Consider the following 21,337-nt stretch of genomic DNA (forward strand, 5'->3'; position numbering starts at 1 on the left):
GCCCGCCAGGATGCTCTCGATTGTGCATCTGTAGAAGTTTGTGTGCTTTTGGTGACAAGCCGAATTTCTTCAGCCTCCTGAGGTTGAAGAGGCGCTGCTGCGCCTTCTTCACGATGCTGTCTGTGTGAGTGGACCAATTCAGTTTGTCTGTGATGTGTATGCCGAGGAACTTAAAACTTGCTACCCTCTCCACTACTGTTCCATCGATGTGGATAGGGGGGTGTTCCCTCTGCTGTTTCCTGAAGTCCACAATCATCTCCTTAGTTTTGTTGACGTTGAGTGTGAGGTTATTTTCCTGACACCACACTCCGAGGGCCCTCACCTCCTCCCTGTAGGCCGTCTCGTCGTTGTTGGTAATCAAGCCTACCACTTGTGTCGTCCGCAAACTTGATGATTGAGTTGGAGGCGTGCGTGGCCACGCAGTCGTCGGTGAACAGGGAGTACAGGAGAGGGCAGGAGAGGAGACGCACCCTTGTGGGGCCCCAGTGTTGAGGATCAGCGGGGTGGAGATGTTGTTGCCTACCCTCACCACCTGGGGGCGGCCCGTCAGGAAGTCCAGTACCCAGTTGCACAGGGCGGGGTCGTTGAAAGTTATTCTGCTTTGAAAAGTTGATAAACTTGTAAACTCACTTTTGAGAAAATAGCCTTTGAATATTTTGGTACTACTACTGGAGAGCCCTTTGTCTACTTCCATTCAGTATTGTTCACACCCTCTTATGCTTTAGCCCCGCCCATCTAGTTAAGGGTTGATCCAAGCGTTCTGCACTAACAGCAGTCAAGCTAACTTGCTAGCTACTTCTAGACAAATGAGAGAACAGCTCACTGAACATTACTTGCCCTAGCAGTTCTGGTTAGGCTGTTTTCATGTTATCCAGAGTGTTGGTGACTAACTGCTGCTGGCAACAATTTTTCTTTTTTTTGCCGAAGTTTACTGACACCAGCCATATTCAACCGGTGTTGAGCGTTCGTAAATTCATCAGTTATTCTGCGCTCTGGCACACATGACGAGTGCTATGAAATCGGAGTAGATGGCCAGACTGAATTTACGAATGCACCCAAAATTGTTACTTTCATAATGGAGTCTTTTTAAGCTAGCTAAACGATTACCCATAATCCCAACTCATTACATTACTATACTGCATGAATCTGCAGGTAGCTAACCTACCAGGATCAATGTTAACATCATCAAACATCACAGTATGGAACATTATTATTCTGTTTACTTGTCCAGGATTTAAGTTTTCATTTAACCCATCTAAATGGTAGATGACATGCCATTGACATGCCATAGGCCCATCTGAAGTCGTCTTGTGACTGTAGAATGTGTAAAGTTACACCAGGAACGCACAATCCAGCCATCAGTGGTCAGACTGTCTGCAATAGGCTGAGGCTGGACTGAGGGCTTGTAGACCTGTTGTAAGGCAGGTCCTCACCAGACATCACCGGCAACAACATTGCCTATGGGCACAAACCCACTGTCGCTGGACCAGACAGGATTGGCAAAAAGTGCTCTTCACTAATGAGTCGTGGTTTTGTCTCACCAGGGGTGATAGTTGGATTTGTGTTTATCGTCGAAGGAATGAGCGTTATCGAGGTGGAGGGTCCGTCATGGTCTGGGGCGGTGTGTCACATCGTCATTGGACTGAGCTTGTTGTCATTGCAGACAATCTCAACGCTGTGCGTTACAGGCAAGACATTCTCCTCCCTCATATGGTACCCTTCCTGCGGGCTCATCCTGACATAACCCTCCAGCATGACAATGCCGCCAGCCATACTGCTCATTCTGTGTGTGTTTTCCTGCAAGACAGGAATGTCAGCGATCTGCAATGGCCAGCGACGAAAACGGATCTCAGGTTTTTTGGGATCGGAGAGTGAGGGCTAGGGCCATGCAGCCCCCCCCAGAAATGTCCGGGAACTTGCAGGTGCCTTGGTGGAAGAGTGGGGTAACCTCTCACAGCAAGAACTGGAAAATCTGGTGTTGTCCATGAGGAGGAGGTGCACGGCAGTACTTAATGCAGCTGGTGGCCACACCATACTGTCTTAATTTTGATTTTTGACCTGCCTTTGTTCATGGACACATCATTCCATTTCGGTTAGTCACATGTCTGTGGAACTAGTTCAGTTTGTCTGTTGGATCCTGTTATATTCATACAAATATTTACACAATGTAAGTTTGCTGAAAATGAACTCAGTTGACAGTGAGGACTTTTTGCTGATTTTAGTTAGCATGAGCTGCTAGGAGTGCTAGCTAGCAACCTTACTAACAGGTCATCTGAGGTAAAATACATTAAAGTTAACATGACATAACATAATTGCAGTTGTAAGTGTTTCCACGAGTGACTGATAGCTTTACAGTTAATGTTAGCTCATAGCCTTTTAGCTATTTTACCCAGCCATTTGCGTAAAATAGATGGCTACTGCAGAGATGTTCGGTCATAATATCCACGTCTGTGCCCAAACAATTCGAGCTTCTACCTTTAAAAAAAAAAAAAAAATCTGTCTTTCCAGAAACGAGTCTCTCACCGTTGCCGCTTGTTTTTGACCCTCAGCCCCCAAATGTGCCCTGGACACCATATGTGATTTGATTGCCCCCCCCATCTACCGTCAGAGTTCCTACTGTTAGGTGACCTAAACTGGGATATGCTTAACACCCCGGCGTCCTACAATCTAAGCTAGATGCCCTAAATCTCTCACACATTATCAAGGAACCTACCAGGTACAACCCCAAATCTGTAACCATGGGCACCCTCCATAGATATCGTCCTGATCAACTTGCCCTCTAAATACATCTCTGCTGTCTTCAACCAGGATCTAAGCGATCACTGACTCATTTCCTGCTTCTGTAATGGGTCTGCAATCAAAAGACCACCCCTCATCACTGTCAAACGTTCCCTAAAACACTTCTGCGAGCAGGCCTTTCTAATCGACCTGGCCTGGGTATCCTGGAAGGATATTGGCCTCATCCCGTCAGTAGGGGATGCCTGGTTGAGGAAGGCACTTTTAAAGAGCAACGTCTTTCAAAAAACAGAACTAAGAACAGATATAGCCCTTGGTTTATCCCAGACTTGACTGTCCTTGACCAGCACAAAAACATCCTGTGGTGTACTGCATTAGCCTTGAATAACCCCTGTGGTATTCAACTTTTCAGGGAAGTCAGGAACCAATATACTCAGTCAGTTAGGAAAGCAAAGGCTAGCTTTTTCAAACAAATGTGCACGCTGTAGCACTAATTCCAAAAACTTTTGGGACACTAAAGTCCATGGAGAATAAGAGCACCTCCTCCCAGCTGCCCACTGCACTGAGGCTAGGAAACACTGTCACCACCGATTTTATAATCAAGAATTTCAGTAAGCATTTCTCTACGGCTGGCTATGCTTTCCACCTGGCTACCTCAACCCTGGCCAACAACTCTGCACCCCCCGCAGAAACTTGACCAAGCCACCCGCTGCTTCTCCTTCACCCAAATCCAGACAGCTGATGTTCTGAAAGCTGTAAAATCTGGATCCCTACAAATCAACTGGGCTAAACAATCTGGACCCTGTCTTTCTAAAATTATCAGCTGAAATTGTTGCTACCCCTATTACTAGCCTGTTCAACCTCTTTCGTATCATCTGAGATCCCCAAAGATTGGAAAGCTGCTGCGGTCATCCCCCCTCTTGAAAGGGGGAGACACTCTAGACCCAAACTGTTCAAGACCTAGCCAAGTTAACAAAAAGATCACCGACCATTTTGAATCCGATCGTACCTTCTCCACTATGCAATCTTCCCAGCTGGTCATGGGTACACCTCATCCGTCCTCGTTCCTAAACGATCTCATAACCCCCATTGATGAGAGACAATACTGTGCCGCTGCCGTCATCGACCTGGTCAAGGCTTTCGACTCTGTCAATCCCCACATTCTTATCGGCATACATAACAGCCTTGGTTTCTCTAATGACTGCCTCACCTGGTTCACATACTACTTCTCAGCTGGAGTTCAGTGTGTCAAATCGGAGGGCCTGTTGTCCAGACCTCTGGCAGTCTCTATGGGGGTGCCAAATGGTTTAATTCTCAGGCTGACTCCTTTAATGTATATATCAATTGATGTCTCTCTTGCTGTTGGTGATTCTCTGAGCCACCTTTACACAGATGACACCATTCTGTAAACATCTGGCCCTTTGGACAATGTTAACAAATCTCAAGCTTCAATGCCATACATTGTTCCGTGGCCTCCAACTGCTTTTAAATGCTAGTAAAACTAAATGCATTCTTCAACCAATTGTTGGCAGTGCCTGGCCGACTAGCATCACTACTCTGGATGGTTCTGACTTAATATGTGGACATCTACAAATACCTAGGTGTCTGGTTAAACCCTTCTTCCAGACTCACATTAAGCATCTCCAATCTAGAATTGGCTTCCTATTTCACAACAAAGCCTCCTTCACTCATGCTGCCAAACATACCCTCGTAAAACTGACTATCCTACATAAAATAGCCTCCAACACTCTACTCAGCAAACTGGATGTAGTATATCACAGTGCCATCTGTTTTCTCACACAAGTCCCCTATACTACCCACCTCTGACCTGTTTGCTCTCGTTGGCTGGCCCTTGCTAGACATCTGTCGTCAAACCCACTGGCTACAGGTCATCTATAAGTCTTTGCTAGGTAAAACACCGCCTTACCTCAGCTCACTGGTCACCATAGCAACACCCAACTGTAGCACGCATTCCAGCAGGTATACCTCACTGGTCTTCCCCAAAGCCAACACCACCTTTTTGGCTGCCTTTCCTTCCAGTTTTCTGCTGCCAATGACTGGAATGAATTGCAAAAATCATTGAAGCTGGAATCCTATATCTCCCCCTCTAATTTTAAGCATTAGCTGTCAGAGCAGCTTACCGATCACTGTACTGTAAATAGCCCATCCAAGAACCTCATCCCCATATTGTGTATTTTTTTGGGGGGATGCTTTTGCACCCCAGTTACTTTACTTGCACATCTATCACTCCAGTGCCCATTTTATTGCCTTACCTCCCCCTTCTACATTTGCACACACTGTACATAGATCTTTCTATTGTGTTATTGACTATACATTTAGGTGTAACTTTTTGTCGCTTTTCTTAATCTTGGCCATATTTTTTTTTAAAGAGGTTTTCAATTGGAATCTCTCCCCCTGTTCAGTTCCAGGTGGGGACTGGATTAGGTGTGAGCAGTGCAGGAGGTGGGCTCATGAGTTGTGCTCTAAAAGCATTTCATGAAATACAGTGGGGCAAAAAAGTATTTAGTCAGCCACCAATTGTGCAAGTTCTCCCACTTAAAGATGAGGCTTGTAATTTTCATCATAGGTACACTTCAACTATGACAGACAAAATGAGAAAAAAAAATCCAGAAAATCACATTGTAGAGATGTGATAATTAAGAGGCTCCTCTGTCCTCCACTCGTTACCTGTATTAATGGCACCTGTTTTGAACTTGTTATCAGTATAAAAGACCTGTCCACAACCTCAGTCACACTCCAAACTCCACTATGGCCAAGACCAAAGAGCTGTCAAAGGACACCAGAAACAAAATTGTAGACCTGCACCAGGCTGGGAAGACTGAATCTGCAATAGGTAAGCAGCTTGGTTTGAAGAAATCAACTGTGGGAGCAATTGTTAGGAAATGGAAGACATACAAGACCACTGATAATCTCCCTCGATCTGGGGCTCCACGCAAGATCTCACCCCGTGGGGTCAAAATGATCACAAGAACGGTGAGCAAAAATCCCAGAACCACACGGGGGGACCTAGTGAATGACCTGCAGAGCGCTGGGACCAAAGTAATAAAGCCTACCATCAGTAACACACTATGCCACCAGGGACTCAAATCCTGCAGTGCCAGATGTGTCCCCCTGCTTAAGCCAGTACATGTCCAGGCCCGTCTGAAGTTTGCTAGAGAGCATTTGGATGATCCAGAAGAAGATCGGGAGAATGTCATATGGTCAGATGAAACCAAAATATAACTTTTTGGTAAACTCAATTCGTTGTGTTTGGAGGACAAAGAATGCTGAGTTGCATCCAAAGAACACCATACCTACTGTGAAGCATGGGGGTGGAAACATCCTGCTTTGCGGCTGTTTTTCTGCAAAGGGACCAGGACTACTGATCCGTGTAAAGGAAAGAATGAATGGGGCCATGTATCGTGAGATTTTGAGTGAAAACCTCCTTCCATCAGCAAGGGCATTGAAGATGAAATGTGGCTGGGTCTTTCAGCATGACAATGATCCCAAACACACCGCCCGGACAACGGAGTGGCTTCGTAAGAAGCATTTCAAGGTCCTGGAGTGGCCTAGCCAATCTGCAGATCTCAACCCCATAGAAAATCTTTGGAGGGAGTTGAAAGTCTGTGTTGCCCAGCAACAGCCCCAAAACATCACTGCTCTAGAGGAGATCTGCATGGAGGAATCGGCCAAAATACATGACCTTCATCGCAATTTGAGACGGCAATTAGACATTGTTCTTGGGGGGGTGCTAGTTACCCCCTAGTAACGGTGACTAACCCCATTCTGTACAAATTTGCACAACTGCAGCATTCAAATGAGGCTGAAATGAAAAATAATGGGACTGTTGCATTAAAATCCGGGGTGTTTACTTTAGATTCTGCGTGGCTTGACACGGTAATAACCTAATTTGAGACATTATGAAAAAACCCCTCTGCTGTACATTTTGTGCCGTACAGCCTCTTTCCACCAGGGTTAGCCCTTCTCTCTCTCGTATATTACCTTGTCCCTTTGTTTGTAAGAGCCTAGTCAATTATACAGCTTGAATGCATTCATTTTTTGTCATCACTGCAATCCATCAAGACTTTAAAAAGCCGCGACAGCTGCTGTTTGCTTCTGAACTTTAGCACCGCCCTAAAAACCTGATTCAAATAGGTATGTATTGACATGTATATAGGTGTGTCAATACTGATCACCTCTAAAATGTAAATAAAACACTAGATATCTTTATAGTGTTTTATTTACATTTTAGAGGTCATCAGTTGGACAGATCAGGTGAAAAAAGCAGTTTCCCCACACCTTTCACGATCACACAGTTGGTTTCACTTCCCCACCTGCCATGTTAAAACAGACCTGAAGGAGCTAATTTCCTTCAATCGTGCAGGGACGGGCATCTTGAAGGGCTCGTCGTTGATTTTGCTGAAAGGGGAGAAATTGTGCTTTACAATGGTATTGATATTACAGTTGACCTGGAAGTATTATGTTTTGGGGGCGCTAAAATAAGGTCAATATTACGGACCAGCACTATGTACAAAATTGTTAGTTGGTTACCCTACTCATCTGGCTGGTAGAAAAAAAAAAAAAAAGTTCTTCCAATATCTTCAATATGCACCTCGGATCTGGATAAGGATGCGCTCAGTTGTATACCTGATGTGTTCACTTGTAGCCTCAAAGATTTTTAGAACTAAACCAAGATGGACAACAGTATCATTTCCATTGCGAACAGAAGTCATAGTGGGCAGCATAAGCAAGGAGGTGGGCAGAGCCAAGCATGAGTTTGCGAGGTCCCATTGTAGCATAGATCGGCATATTTCAGTTGGGGAACGCCTACTCTGAAGTGCACATGTGCAATCACTCAATTTGCTTTTGCACTCCTAAACGATGCACTTTTGTTTTACAAACTTTGGCAAAGGCTAAAGTCTACAAAATGTTGTCCACTCTGTTCATAAGATTCTAGTTTTGGGAACTGTATTTAGATGTTTAATCGATGAGAATCAAAATCCATCTACTCTCACTGCTGCCGCTGGGCTTCCCCTCATTACCATATTTTGTAGTGAGTGGAAACGCCAAGCGGAAGCTTCAAATTCAGACATATTTCAATGGATGTATATCTGTGTCACGGTGAGCCATGTGAGTAAGCGATGCTTTGGCAAGCAGAAGGGAATTAATATCATTATTATACAATGGCCACTGGCCGCAAAAGGCATGGATTTTTTTTTTTTTTTAGGTGGCATTACAGCCACACAGGGGATGTAGCCGGGAAATTTTAGTTATTGTGAATGAGACTGAAGTGTGTACAGCCTGCACAAAAAAACAAAGCTGCCTTAATGCTACTTTTTTCAAATCATCGTTAGTTGCATCATGCAGCCTTAAAATGTATAAAACATCTAAACATATAGCCCAACTGAAGTTGCATGAATAACTCTAAATGAAGCATAACAGGTGGAACTGTTTCTTAACTGCTCAACACAGAATAGCTGTGTGCACTCCCTCAAATAATTTGGAGAAAATCATATTTCACTATGAAAAATGTTTTGCTACGGTCTACAACTAATGAATACACCCCAGTGATTGTCTAGTCAAACCACAAGTTCATCTCGCGTCCAAAAAGTTGATCCGAGGACAACTAAGACCGTACCTGTCTAGACCAGAGTGACAAATGTTCTCAACTAAGTTGCTCCTATGGTTAACAATTAGGTCTATGTTGGGTAGGCCTTAAGTCAATGAATTCACCTTAGTGCAAAATGTCCTAGACCAACTACAGTATTCCCTACCCCAGACCCGTGAAGACCTAGTCCACACCCTGTAGGCTTCAGGCCATTGGTTGGCAGATCACCAGGCATGCTCTTAGGGCTTTAAAGAGAGCGGAGCAGGTCATTGATATGACTCCCTGATAAAAATTGAAAGGCTTTAAAGTTCAGCGGAAACCAAAACAGTCATCTCGGCAGGTGTTTATGTTAATTGTAGATGGTGATGTTAGGACTTGAGCACTTGGTGTTTGATTTCCAAAGCTGCAATGCATCCCTTAGGTAATTTCACATCTTTAATGTCTGATCTCTCTACTGCTCTCTCCCCAGGTATAGACTGTGCCTTCACAGTCACAACCAGCAATGCATCCCTTAGGTAATTTCACATCTTTAATGTCTGATCTCTCTACTGCTCTCTCCCCAGGTATAGACTGCGCCTTCACAGTCACAACCAGCAATGCAGATGTGAGGGCTAAAGAGAATGAAGGTAAGTCCTGGAGAATAGAAATTGGCATGTTGAGCTTTTCTGAAATAAACAAAAGCTTTTAACTGTCACATTTTCTGTTACAAGGAAGGAATACAGAATATATTGAAAACGTTTTATTGTATTTGTCCCACAGCTTTGTGGTTTAAACTGATTAGACTGTTCTCTACAGGTGCTGATCTTTACTGCACTCACTCTGCTGACTTTGGTGCAAATGCCAGAGTTGAGTGGAAGTTTAAGGACATGAAGGGTTCTACAACCCATGTCATTTTTGATGGGAAACCTACCAGTAAGTACATCAACTTTTCAGACTGATTCCAAAGAAATGCATTACGTATGGCCTCTTGTATTTGTAGGACTTGTGATTATTAGCTTGTATATTCATCCACATTAACGGTTAGACCAATCTTGTATTCAAACCAGAACACTTTTGTTATCCCTACAAATGAGTGACTGGCCATTCCTCCAGTATAATGTTTCCTCCCTCTCTCAGCACCATATGCCAACCGTGTCACTAAGTTTGATGGGATGCTGAGGTTCAGTAAGGTGACACGGAAAGATAATGGGGAGTATTACTGCGCGGTGTCTGGTAGTCAGAAGTTTGGGGAGGTCAAAGTGAAGCTCACCGTTTTAGGTAAGTACAATCTAGAGGACTGTTATTAGCATGTTTTTTTTAAACCACTCCTATAACAAATTGTAGACTATCAGATACTCAATAAGAAGGCCTGATTTTCATTATTACTGAAACGGGACCCAAGTGTTACATATAAAGATGCAGTCCATTAAAAAAAATTGAGGCCCTACACTTCAGTGTTGTGATCCTGAAATGCTAGCAAAATGCATAGCGCATAGAATTAAAAAGATATTGTTCGATATTATTAATCTTGATTAGTTTTTTTTACATGGAAGATAAGCGGGAGATAAAATAAGACAAGTACTATGAACACTGAAATCTGGGAAACCAGGCCTGGTACTCATAGCTGACTTTTAAAATACTTTTGATAAAGTATAACTGGAATTTATATAAAAATGCCTGGAATAGTTCAAGTTTGGATAATCTGTTATACAATGGTCTAAAATTTATGTACAGTGCATTTGGAAAGTATCCAGACCCTTTGACTTTTACCACATTTTGTTACAATACTTATTCTAAAATGGATGAAACATTTCTCAATCTACACATAATAACCCCAAATGACAAAGCAAAGACGTAAGACATTTTTGCAAAGTTATAAAAACATTTCAACTGAAATCAAAATATAAGTATTCAGTCCCTGTACTTTGTTGAAGCACCTTTTGTTGGCAGTGATTACAGCCTTGGGTGTGACGCTACAAGCTTGGCCCACCTGTATTTGGTAAGTTTTTCCCAATTTCTGCTCTGCAGATTCTCTCCACCGCTGTCAGGTTGGCTGGGAAGTGTCACTGCATAGCTATTTTCAGGTCTCTCCAGAGATGTTCAATCGGGCTCAAGTCCGGCCTCTGGCTGGGCCACTCAAGGACATTCAGAGGCTTGTCCTGAAGCCACTCCTACGTTGTCTTGGCTGTTAGCTTAGGGTTGTTATCCTGTTTGAACATTCACCCCAGTCTGAGGTACTGAGTGCTTTGGAGCAGGTTTTCATCAAGGATCTCTCTGTACTTTTCTCAGTTCATCTTTCCCTCCATCCTGCCTAGTCTCCCAGTCCCTGCCTCTGAAAAGCATCCCCACAGCATGATGCTGCCACCACCATGTTTTACTGTAGGGATGGTGCCAGGTTTCCTCCAGTCCAAATAGTTCAATCTTGGTTTCATTAGACCAGATAATCTTGTTTATCATGGTCTGAGAGTCTTAATGGGCCTTTTTGGCTAACTCCAAGCTGGCTGTCGTGCCTTTTTTACTGAAGTGGCTTCCGTCTGCCTACTCTACCATAAAGGCCTGATTGGTGGAGTGTTGCAGAGAGAGTTGTCGTTCTGGGAGAGTCCTCCACAGAGGACTTATGGAGCTATGTCAGACCATTGGGTTCTTGCAAAAATGTCTCAACCGGTTTTCGATTTGTCACTATGGGGATTTGTGTGTGTTGATTGAGGATTTTCATTTAAAAAAATCTAGTTTAGGATAACATGGGAAAGGTCAAGGGGTCTGAATACTCTCTTAATGCACTGTATGTATTAAGACCATTTGAAATGTGAGCTATTAAAATCATATCCAACAATCTCAAGGGTCTAGAAATCCAGGGGTTAAAAACAAAGTTGTCATTGTATGCAGATTCATGTTTTCTTTTTATATCCACAATTTGGATCCCTCCACAGCCTCAGAGGATCTAGATACTTTTCAAACCTCTCTGGATTACAATAAAATTATGAGTGTACCATTACATATTAGATCACAAAAAATTGGACTTGCATTACTGTGTAGTTTACCAATAAAATGGTCTGACTGATGTGGACATACTCGGTCTTAATTTTTTTCAGGATATGATCTCACTACAATATATTTTAATAGAAATTAGCATAAAAATAAATAAGAACTTGCTACCATAGAATGGAAAATACCTGTCCATTTTGTATGAAATCACCCTTAGTAACTCTTCAGTCATATCCCAGTTTAACTATTTGCGTATGGCCTTGCCTATATCTAGCAACTTGTTTTTTTATTATTTTTTTTTATTTGGAAATGGCAAGCCAGACAAAATTGGACGGGCTTATTTATATAATATGAATTCAAACCTCAAATATTATTATAGCATTCGATCTCACTAAAGGCATGAGTCATATGTATAACTTTTGTACCTGAAGTTGTCATTTTTTAGCAGATTAAGAATGTCTCGCCAAAGTTCAAGAATGGCCTTTTTCCCCTTTTATTCAGATTGCAACCTCTCATTTTCGGTTATTTAAAAATGTATTCTCAAATATCACAATTTAAATAAAAAAACATGCTCCAGAAAGTTGGTTGCTATTTCAGTTTAATCCACCAGAAAAGATGGAACAAATATTATGGTTAAACTCCAATATACTAATGGATAAAACAAACATTTAGTTTCGGAATAAAATAAATATTTTGTCAACAATATAAGAGGACTGGTGGAGTTAAGTCACACATGCAGCTAACAAAAATATGGAAATATCTGCTCTACCCAAATTTACAACCAACTAATCGCAGCATTACTGCAAAGATGGGAGAAGAGTAAGGAACTTGTCAGTCTGCCCTGCATTAATAGACAAATTGGCTAAAGAAAATTGATTTAATAGTATACCAGTTTAATTTAGACACACATTGCCAGCTGTGCCACATAGATTGCAAAATATTTGTTTTATGAACTGATGACGCCGGATTCAGAACTTAGAATTTTTGATGTGTGCGAGCGTGCCAGCTCTGCAGATTTTACTGCGAGACAATCATTAGATAATTTGATACTGTCTAATATATATTTAGCTTGTTTTTGGTCTGAAGGATTGGATTAAATACAAACTAAAGATCACTGTTGTGAAATGTATATCGTATGTATAAACTGGAAGGGGAAGCCTCAGTGTTCCATTAGTTAACTCCAAGGAGGGGTGGTGGGGTTAGGAGAAAATATTTACAAAACATTATATACTACCAGTCAAAAGTTTGGACACCACCTCATTCCAGGGTTCTTTTTATATTTTCTACATTGTAGAATAATAGACAAACTATGAAATAACACATGGAATCAAAATGTTGAACTTCAAATATATTTTCATTTGTTTAAAGTAGCCACCCTTTGCCTTGACAGCTTTGCACACACTTGGCATTCTGTCAACCAGCTTCATAAGGAATGCATTTCTATTAATAGGTGTGCCTTATAGTTAATTATGGAATTTCTTTCCTTAATGCGTTTGAGCCAATAAGTTGTACATTCTTCAATATAGGAAAAATAAAGAATCCCGTGTTACATTCCCCCCGAAAAAAAAAAATATATATTTACCAAAATTGTGAGGGGATTCGAAATGATGCAGACAATTACATTGATGGAAGCTGCAATATTAAAGCTGATCTACCCCCTAAAAATTTAGATTTGACTTGTATCATTTGTTAACTAAGTGAGAACAGCCCTTAAATGTGTTATGGCCATATACCAAAAATCCCAGAGGTGCCTTATTGCTATTTTAAACTGATTACCAACATGAATACAACCGTCAACAAGTGTTTTATGCGTCATACCCATGGTATATTATCTGATGTACCAACAGCTGTTTCAGCCAATCAGCATCCAGGACCCAAACTGCCCGATTTATTATTGCATAAGTGCTAGACACTGCTTTGAGGGATTATCTTTGTCAGAGTTCATCTGAGTTTGAGCAATGATGTTGCCTCTAAATGTTATAGACAGGATAGAAACTCCCTTGTAATGTGACTATTTTATGATCGTGTGTGAATTGATTCAGGATACCGTGACAATAAGATGTCAGTGTAACACATTACGTTTTCCTGCAGTGCCTCCATCCATGCCTATGTGTAGGGTCCCAACCTCTGTGACAACGGCGCGTAGCGTGCTGCTTTCCTGCCATGATGCCCAGGGGTCACCTCCCCCTACCTACAAGTGGTACAAAGACAATAACCCTCTCCCTGAGGACCCCAGCAAGTTCGCTGCCTTCAGGAACTACACCTACAAGATCAACACTGTCAATGGCAACCTGGTCAGTGTTCCTGTGTCCTTTTCACCCCAACTCTCATTGCTAGGCCTATACAACATTAACCTGGGTCATATTCATTGGAGCACATTGGAACAAAACGTTTTGCGGACACGTACACAATTATGCACTTGATTAAGAATTATCGAGGATAAGCAGTCTACTTATATCCATTGTGGCCCTCTTTCACGATAGTGTTTGGCATATGTGACCGACCGCCTTGATTCGATCTAATGTAGCAAAAAATGGAATGGTGTTTGAAATTGTGTTTTTTACATTGGATAAAAGCACACACAGGGCTACAAAATGGTATATCATAGCCTGCATTTGAGGAACAGTGAAAGTAATTCTGCTTTGAAAGTTGATCAACTTGTAAAGTTTGACAACATGACCTTTTGAATGTTTTTGTACCTACTGGAGAGCTCTCCTTTGTATACACCATTCAGCATCATTCACACCCTCTTAAGCTTTAGCCACACCCATCTCTAAGGGTTGATCCGAGCGTTCTGTTTAACAGTCAAGCACCCAAGCCAACTGGCTAACAGTTGCCGTATTGATGTTCTATTAAAATGGACACATGCATAGTGTAGTCTTTTGTCAAGACATGTAGCAAGCTAAGCAATGAAACATAATCTCCACTCATTACTTTTTCACCCTTCATTCTGAGTGGTTATTGAAAGGGAGAGAGCTGGAAAGATTAAAAAAATAAATAAATACATTGACAGTAGCATCCATTCTCATTGGATGTAATAACATACTTTGTTTGCTTGCAGTTAGAGGTGAAAACATTACTTTGAGAAGCTACACAGGTCATTAGTGGTGGTTCAGTATTTCTGATTGGCTTAATATCAGGGTACGTTTTATATACCTGCATTTGCCCGCAGGCCAGGTAGCCTATAGACCTACTTCTATACGTGCGCGTCCTTACTCAACATTGACAGTAGCGCTCCGAACAAAAGACAATGACTAAATTGACAACTCGTAAATGGAATGAAATGAACCAAAACTTTTCTCTTGTGTAGTATATGTTGTGCCCTGTGCAAACAACCCCTCCACTCTGACAATGAGAACTGCAAAAGACAGGAATAATATTGAATGCATTAACAGAAATTCGCATAACCAAGCACATTGTAGATGACAAATTATAGGCATTAACGGTAAATGTACTACTGGTGATTTATATGTAATGGGGAATTGATATACAATAACAATCAAGGCAAACAATTTACACAATGAAGTTACGAAAGTGCACATTGAAACGTGCGGCCCCTTGTAGTGTGGCCTCCACAATGGATTAGTTCACTGACATGGGTGTGACTCAGACAGGTGTCCTGTGTGCCATTAAAAAAAACAACGTGTGCTACTGCTCGAATAAAAAAAAAAAAAAGAATATCTTGGTCGACCAATAGCCTATTGACCAAACGGTTGACTAATTGGGGTCAGTCCTACATCCTTCATTATTTACAGTACAAGTCAAAAGTTTGAATACCTACTCATTGGAAGGTTTTTATTCATTTTTACTATTTTCTACATTGTAGAATAGTGACGATGCAAACTATGAAATAACACATGGAATGATATAGTAACCAAAAAAGTATTAAACAAATCTAAATATTCTAAGTAGCCATGCTTTGCACATTCTTGACATTCTCTCAGCCAGCTTCATGAGGAATGTTTTTCCAACAGTCTTAAAGGAGTTCCCACATTTTGAGGACTTGTTGGCTGCTTTTCCTAAACTCTGCAGTTCAACTCATCCCAAACCATCTCAATTGGGTTGAGGTTGGCTGATTGTGGAGGCCAGGTCATCTGATGCAGCACTCCATCAATATCCTTGGTCAAATAGCCCCTACACAGCCTGGAGGTGTGTTGGGTTATTGTCCTGTTGAAAACAAAAACAAATGATAGTTCCACTAAGCGCAAACCAGATGGGATGGTGTATTGCTGTGGTAACCATGCTGGCTAAGTGTGCCTTGAATTCTAAATAAATTAGTGTCACCAGCAAAGCACCCCCACACATCACGCCACCTATTCCATGCTTCACGGTGGGAACCACATATGCGAAGATCATCCATTCACCTACTCTGCGTCTCACAAAGACACGACGTTTGGAACCAAAAATCTCATTTGGACTCATAAGACCAAAGGACAGATTTCCACTGGTCTAATGTATTTTACTTCTGTTTCTTGGCCCAAACAAGTCTTCTTATTGGTGTCCTTTTAGTAGTAATGTCTTTGCAGCAATTTGAAGGCCTAATTCAGTCTCTCCTGTGAGCAGTTTCTGTTTCTTAAACTCTGCTTTTATTTGGGCTGCAATTTCTGAGGCTGGTAACTCTAATGAACTTGTCCTCTGCAGCAGAGGTAACTTGGTCTTCCTTTGGCGGTCCTCATGAGCCAGTTTCTTCATCAGCGCTTGGTTTTAGCGACTGCACTTGAAATTTTCCGGATTGACTGACCATGTCTTAAAGTAATGCTGGACTGTCATTTGTCTTTGCTTATTTGAGCTGTTCTTGCCATAATATGAACTTAGTCTTTTACCAAATAGGGCTATCTTCTATATACCACCTCTGCCTTTTTCACAACACAATTGATTGGCTCAAACACATTAAGAAGGAAAGAAATTAACAAGGCATACCTGTTAATTGAAATGCATTCCAGGTGACTACCTCATGAAGCTGGTTGTGAGAATGCCAAGCGTGTGCAAAGTTGTCATCAAGACAGAGGGTGGTTACTTTGACATTATTTAAATATAAGATTTTAATTTAGCACTACTTTTGGTTACCACATGATTCCATGTTATTTCATAGTTTTTACATCTTCACTATTCTACAATGTAGAAAATAATAACATTTAAAGGAAAACCCTGGAATTAGTAGCTGTCAACTTTTGACTGTTACTGCTAGAGGTCGACGATTATGATTTTTCAAAGCCGATACCGATTAATTGCAGACTCGACAGCCTTGGTTTCTCAAATGATTGACTTGCCTGGTTCACCAACTATTTCTCTGATAGAGTTCAGTGTGGCAAATCCGGAGGGTCTGTTCGGACCTCTGGCAGTCTCTATGGGAGTGCCACAGGGTTCAATTCTTGGACCGACTCTCCTCTGTCAATGATGTCGCTCTTGCTGCTGGTGAATCTCTGATCCACCTCTACGTGGACGACACCATTCTGTATACTTCTGGCCCTTCTTTGGACACTGTGTTAACAACCCTCCAGGCAAGCTTCAATGCCATACAACTCTCCTTCCGTGGCCTCCAATTCCTCTTAAATACAAGTAAAACTAAATGCATGCTCTTCAACCGATCGCTGCCTGTCCAACATCACTGCTCTGGATGGCTCTGACTTAGAATACGTGGACAACTACAAATACCTAGGTGTCTGGTTACTCTCCTTCCAGACCCACATCAACCATCTCCAATCTAAAGTTAAATCTAGAATTGGCTTCCTATTTCGAAACAAAGCATCCTTCACTCATGCTGCTAAACATACCCTTGTAAAACTGACCATCCTACCAATCCTCGACTTTGGCAATGTCATTTACAAAATAGCCTCCAATACCTTAATCAACAAATTGGATGCAGTCTATCACAGTGCCATCTGTTTTGTCACCAAAGCCCCATACACTACCCACCACTGCGACCTGTTGGCTGGCCCTCACTTCATACTCTTCGCCAAACCCACTGGCTCCAGGTCATCTACAAGACCCTGCTAGGTAAAGCCCCCCCCTTATCTCAGCTCGCTGGTCACCATAGCATCACCCACCTGTAGCACATGCTCCAGCAGGTATATCTCTCCGGTCACCCTTAAAACCAATTCTTTCTCTTGCTACCTCTCCTTCCAGTTCTCTGCTGCCAATGACTGGAACGAACTACAAAAATCTCAGAAACTGGAAATGCGTATCTCCCTCACTAGCTTTCAGCACCAGCTGTCAGAGCAGCGCACAGATTATTGCACCTGTACATAGCCCATCTATAATTTAGCCCAAACTACCTCTTTCCCTACTGTATTGATTTTACTTATTTATTTTGCTCCTTTGCACCCCATTATTTTTATTTCTACTTTGCACATTCTTCCACTGCAAATATACCATTCCAGTGTTTTACTTGCTATATTGTATTTACTTTGCCACCATGGCCTTTTTTTTGCCTCCCTTATCTCACCTCATTTGCTCACCATTGTATATAGATGTATTTTTCTACTGTATTATTGACTGTATGTTTGTTTTACTCCATGTGTAACTCTGTTGTATGTGTCGAACTGCTTTGCTTTATCTTGGCCAGGTCGCAATTGTAAATGAGAACTTGTTCTCAACTTGCCTACCAGGTAAAATAAAAGAAAGGCACTGAGAGGTAACTCTGTCGAGACCGCGCGTCATGAGACCAAGGCTCTCGGCCAGACCACTGACTCAGGTGAGTCAGTGACGGTTGCCATCTAGTGGAAGCCCTAGGAAGTGCAACCTCAGCCATATCTTAATGTGTTTTTGGTAGGTCAAGCTTTGAAAAACTACATCTCAGATTTCCCACTTCCTGGTTGGATTGTTCTCAGGTTTTTTCTTGCCATATGAGTTCTGTTATACACAGACATCATTCAAACAGTTTTCGATACTTCAGTGTTTTCTATCCAATACTACTAATATGCATATATTAGCATCTGGGACTGAGTAAGAGGCAGTTCACTCTGGTCACGTTATTCATCCAAAAGTGAAAATGCTGCCCCCTATCCCAAAAAGGTTAAAGGAATTAGTCCAGTGTTATAATCAGTCATGATTTTCATGACTTGTGACTCTGACCTCAGACTCGCCTTCTTGACCATTGGTGACTCACTCGCCTTCCTGCGTGCTTGTATTTGGACTGGACAGGCTACTACTGTATATGCAGAATATTAACAACACTGTGTGCAGAGGAGCAAGGGTTCTGTTCTCTAGCTAGCAGTAAGGACACTGGTACACGCAGCTGTGGCGAAGAAAGTGCTGAGTGTGCAGGCTCTGCTCCGGGTCTGCCTCTGATCGTAGGCAACACATCGCGCAGGCAACTCGCTTGCTTGCTTCCTTGTAACCAATAGTCACCAGCCTACTCTTTTTTTTTTTTTTTTTTTTTTCCCCCGCTTTGCCCGGTTAAACACTAACTGCTTAATGAAATTGAAAACCAATAGGATCACGTTTTAAAAGTTTAACTGCATTCTAGCTATTGTATTGAAGACCCTCTTGGAAGTAATAATCTGGTCAATAATTGCAATCTGACAGCAGCAATAGCCAATTCTGTCTAGAGACCACTCATCCCTTAAGTGTGCCCATCACTGGTAGCCATGACACAGCTGATGATTATCCCAGGCCAGGTGCGCTCCCCACCGCAGGCGTTTCTAGATCCGCCGCTGGGATAAAGTGACTAAGGGGGCAGTGGAAATCGGTGAGGGGGCACAATTTTTTTTTTTTTTTTTTTTGGGGGGGGGTTCTTGCATTGGAAAGTAGCAACCTAGTTATTCATGCATGAAAACAAAAGTAATGAATAGCAGTTTGACTTAGAATACTGACAACTGCTAATGTGAACCGAACAAAGCAGCGATACCAAGTAGGCCTAGTAAACAAAATATCAGATTGATACAGGCTAGTTACAGTAAACAAAAGGCGACTGGAGATTCAAAACAGACTACAGTGAGATGCAGCATGCTTCAAACATGGATAATGATGGTGTTCATGAGTTCAGCGACACGTTGTGATTTAGCACATTGGAGCCTTAGCGGGCGATTTCAGTTTGCAAAACCTGGCGAGCGACAGCTCCGCTTCCACCAAATCGGGTTTTGCTTAGATCCAGCAGTGGTTTCACCTTCTATAAAGTCAAGGGCACACAGTTGGCTATTGCCTTCTCTGTTCTTGGTGAAATGTCAGAACGATGCAGTCTTTTCTCCTCTGTCCTGCTGGCTTACTGTACTGTCTACCACGTATTGCTGAAGTTGTGCTTGCATAACATTGTCATTTGCTTGGAGCTGGTGGTGCGTTAGAGCACCTGAACTGTTACCAAATGGTTTCGAAGTTGCTGTCACACCAACTTCTCGATGCACTGCGGACCACTGACTTCAGTGTAAAGATCTGTTGCTTTTGCCTGGAGTAATTTGTTTGAAGGATCACGAAGACTGAGGAGGCTGTAAACTGTCACTGCCTTCAGCAGCCCTGTAGCCTCGCGTCTTACTGTGTTTTTTATGAACGCTTGCATTCAGTGCCCAAGGAACTCCAGCGCTGTCAACTTTTAACATCTACTGACACAGTAGCCAGGTGTCCCCTGCTACTTTGGCTTTGTTTGGCTACTTTATCAAAGCCAATTTCTGATATCCATCGTGGCAGTTTAGCTGGTTTGCGCTAGCTAAATAGGCTACGGCTAATAACACGTGTGCTGAATAGTAAACTCCTATGATCATTGGAATGCCAAACAGGCTGACCATAGTTGGCTGTATAACACAAATACATCTGGGACCAGGCTAACACAACAGTACTGTGTGGTATCCACCCTTTTTATTTAATATCAGTGCTTGTAAATGTCTCTTTCTATCCCCGCAGGAGTTTCCTTTGGCTTCTAAGATGGATACAGGAGACTACAGCTGTGAGGCTGTGAATGATGCCGGCCCTGCGAAACGCTGTGAAGCTGTCAGAATGGAAGTCCGTAAGTGCTCTTCGTTTTCTATGGATCGGAGAATGCCAATGAGTGCAAAGCTGTCATCAAAGCAAAGGGTGGCTATTTTGAAGAATCTCAAATACAAAATATATTTAGAATTGTTTAACACTTCTTTTGGTTACATGATTCCATGTGTTAAATGTCATAGTTGTGAGGTCTTCACTATTATTTTACAATGTAGTCAAAATGAAGAAACCCTGGAAGGAATAGTTTAAATTGACTGGTACTGTATATCAAAAAATAAATCATGATACTATTCGAATAGAGAAATTATTTCCAACCCCCATTCCTAATGTGAATCACTCTTGTTTGGTTTTGATAGTAGCTTACTGGCCTAATACAAAAATGTGAAAGCGATCTAGGAAAGTGTTTCCTTCATTCAAATGTAGGTCATACCATACACCGGTAAATCTAGATAATCCTGTTGCAGCCGATTCACATTATGTACTCTTCAAATATTGTTATGCTGGTTTGGTTGGTGGATATGTTTCCTAACAACCCCTGGAATCAAAGTTTTTACATCCGCACAAGTGCTTTTACAATAACCAGACCTAGATGTGGGCAGCAGATAGGTTAGAGCGATGGGCGAGTAACCGAAAGGTTGGTGGTTCGAATACCGGCGTCAAAGCAAAGGCACTTAACCCTAATTCCTCCAGGGGCAGGTGACCATGGCCGTGACCCCACTCCCTGCAGTTGTCTCGGAGTTGGGATATGCAAAAACTATTTATTTGCATTACGTGTGTGTATAACAAGCACCCCCCGAATATTAGCATTACTTGCTTTGGTCTTTATGCCATAGTGAATGCACATTCTTTTTCCACTCGATGATAAGGATGCTAGGCTGTTTCACTCTCCCATTTTGACTTTGTGAGCCAGGGTAATGTATCTAATTTCTTTATCTGTCTCTCCCTCTTTCAATTCAAAGGAAACATATGTTTACATTTTCCAAGGCAAGTGAAATGAGCAAATACAACTGAGAAGAAAATCATTTAAACTATTAGAAATGAATAATGAACTTTGCACTCAAAGGTTTAGAAAATATACATTTCAAGTGTTATAAACTCTTCATAAAAAGAAAT

General features: G+C 42.0%; 1 protein-coding gene across 1 annotated transcript in view; it reads left to right on the forward strand.

Moving 5' to 3' along the window:
- Positions 1-21,337, forward strand: part of f11r.1 (F11 receptor, tandem duplicate 1) — a 33,494-nt gene that overhangs the window by 7,230 nt on the left and 4,927 nt on the right. The window contains exons 2-6 of the mRNA XM_024394851.2: positions 8,908-8,970; positions 9,140-9,256; positions 9,461-9,601; positions 13,400-13,602; positions 20,144-20,246. Coding sequence (XP_024250619.1) covers positions 8,908-8,970; positions 9,140-9,256; positions 9,461-9,601; positions 13,400-13,602; positions 20,144-20,246 — 627 coding nt within the window. The remainder of the gene's footprint in view (positions 1-8,907; positions 8,971-9,139; positions 9,257-9,460; positions 9,602-13,399; positions 13,603-20,143; positions 20,247-21,337) is intronic.

Source organism: Oncorhynchus tshawytscha, linkage group LG30 (assembly GCF_018296145.1).
Source record: "Oncorhynchus tshawytscha isolate Ot180627B linkage group LG30, Otsh_v2.0, whole genome shotgun sequence".
Classification (NCBI taxonomy): domain Eukaryota; kingdom Metazoa; phylum Chordata; class Actinopteri; order Salmoniformes; family Salmonidae; genus Oncorhynchus; species Oncorhynchus tshawytscha.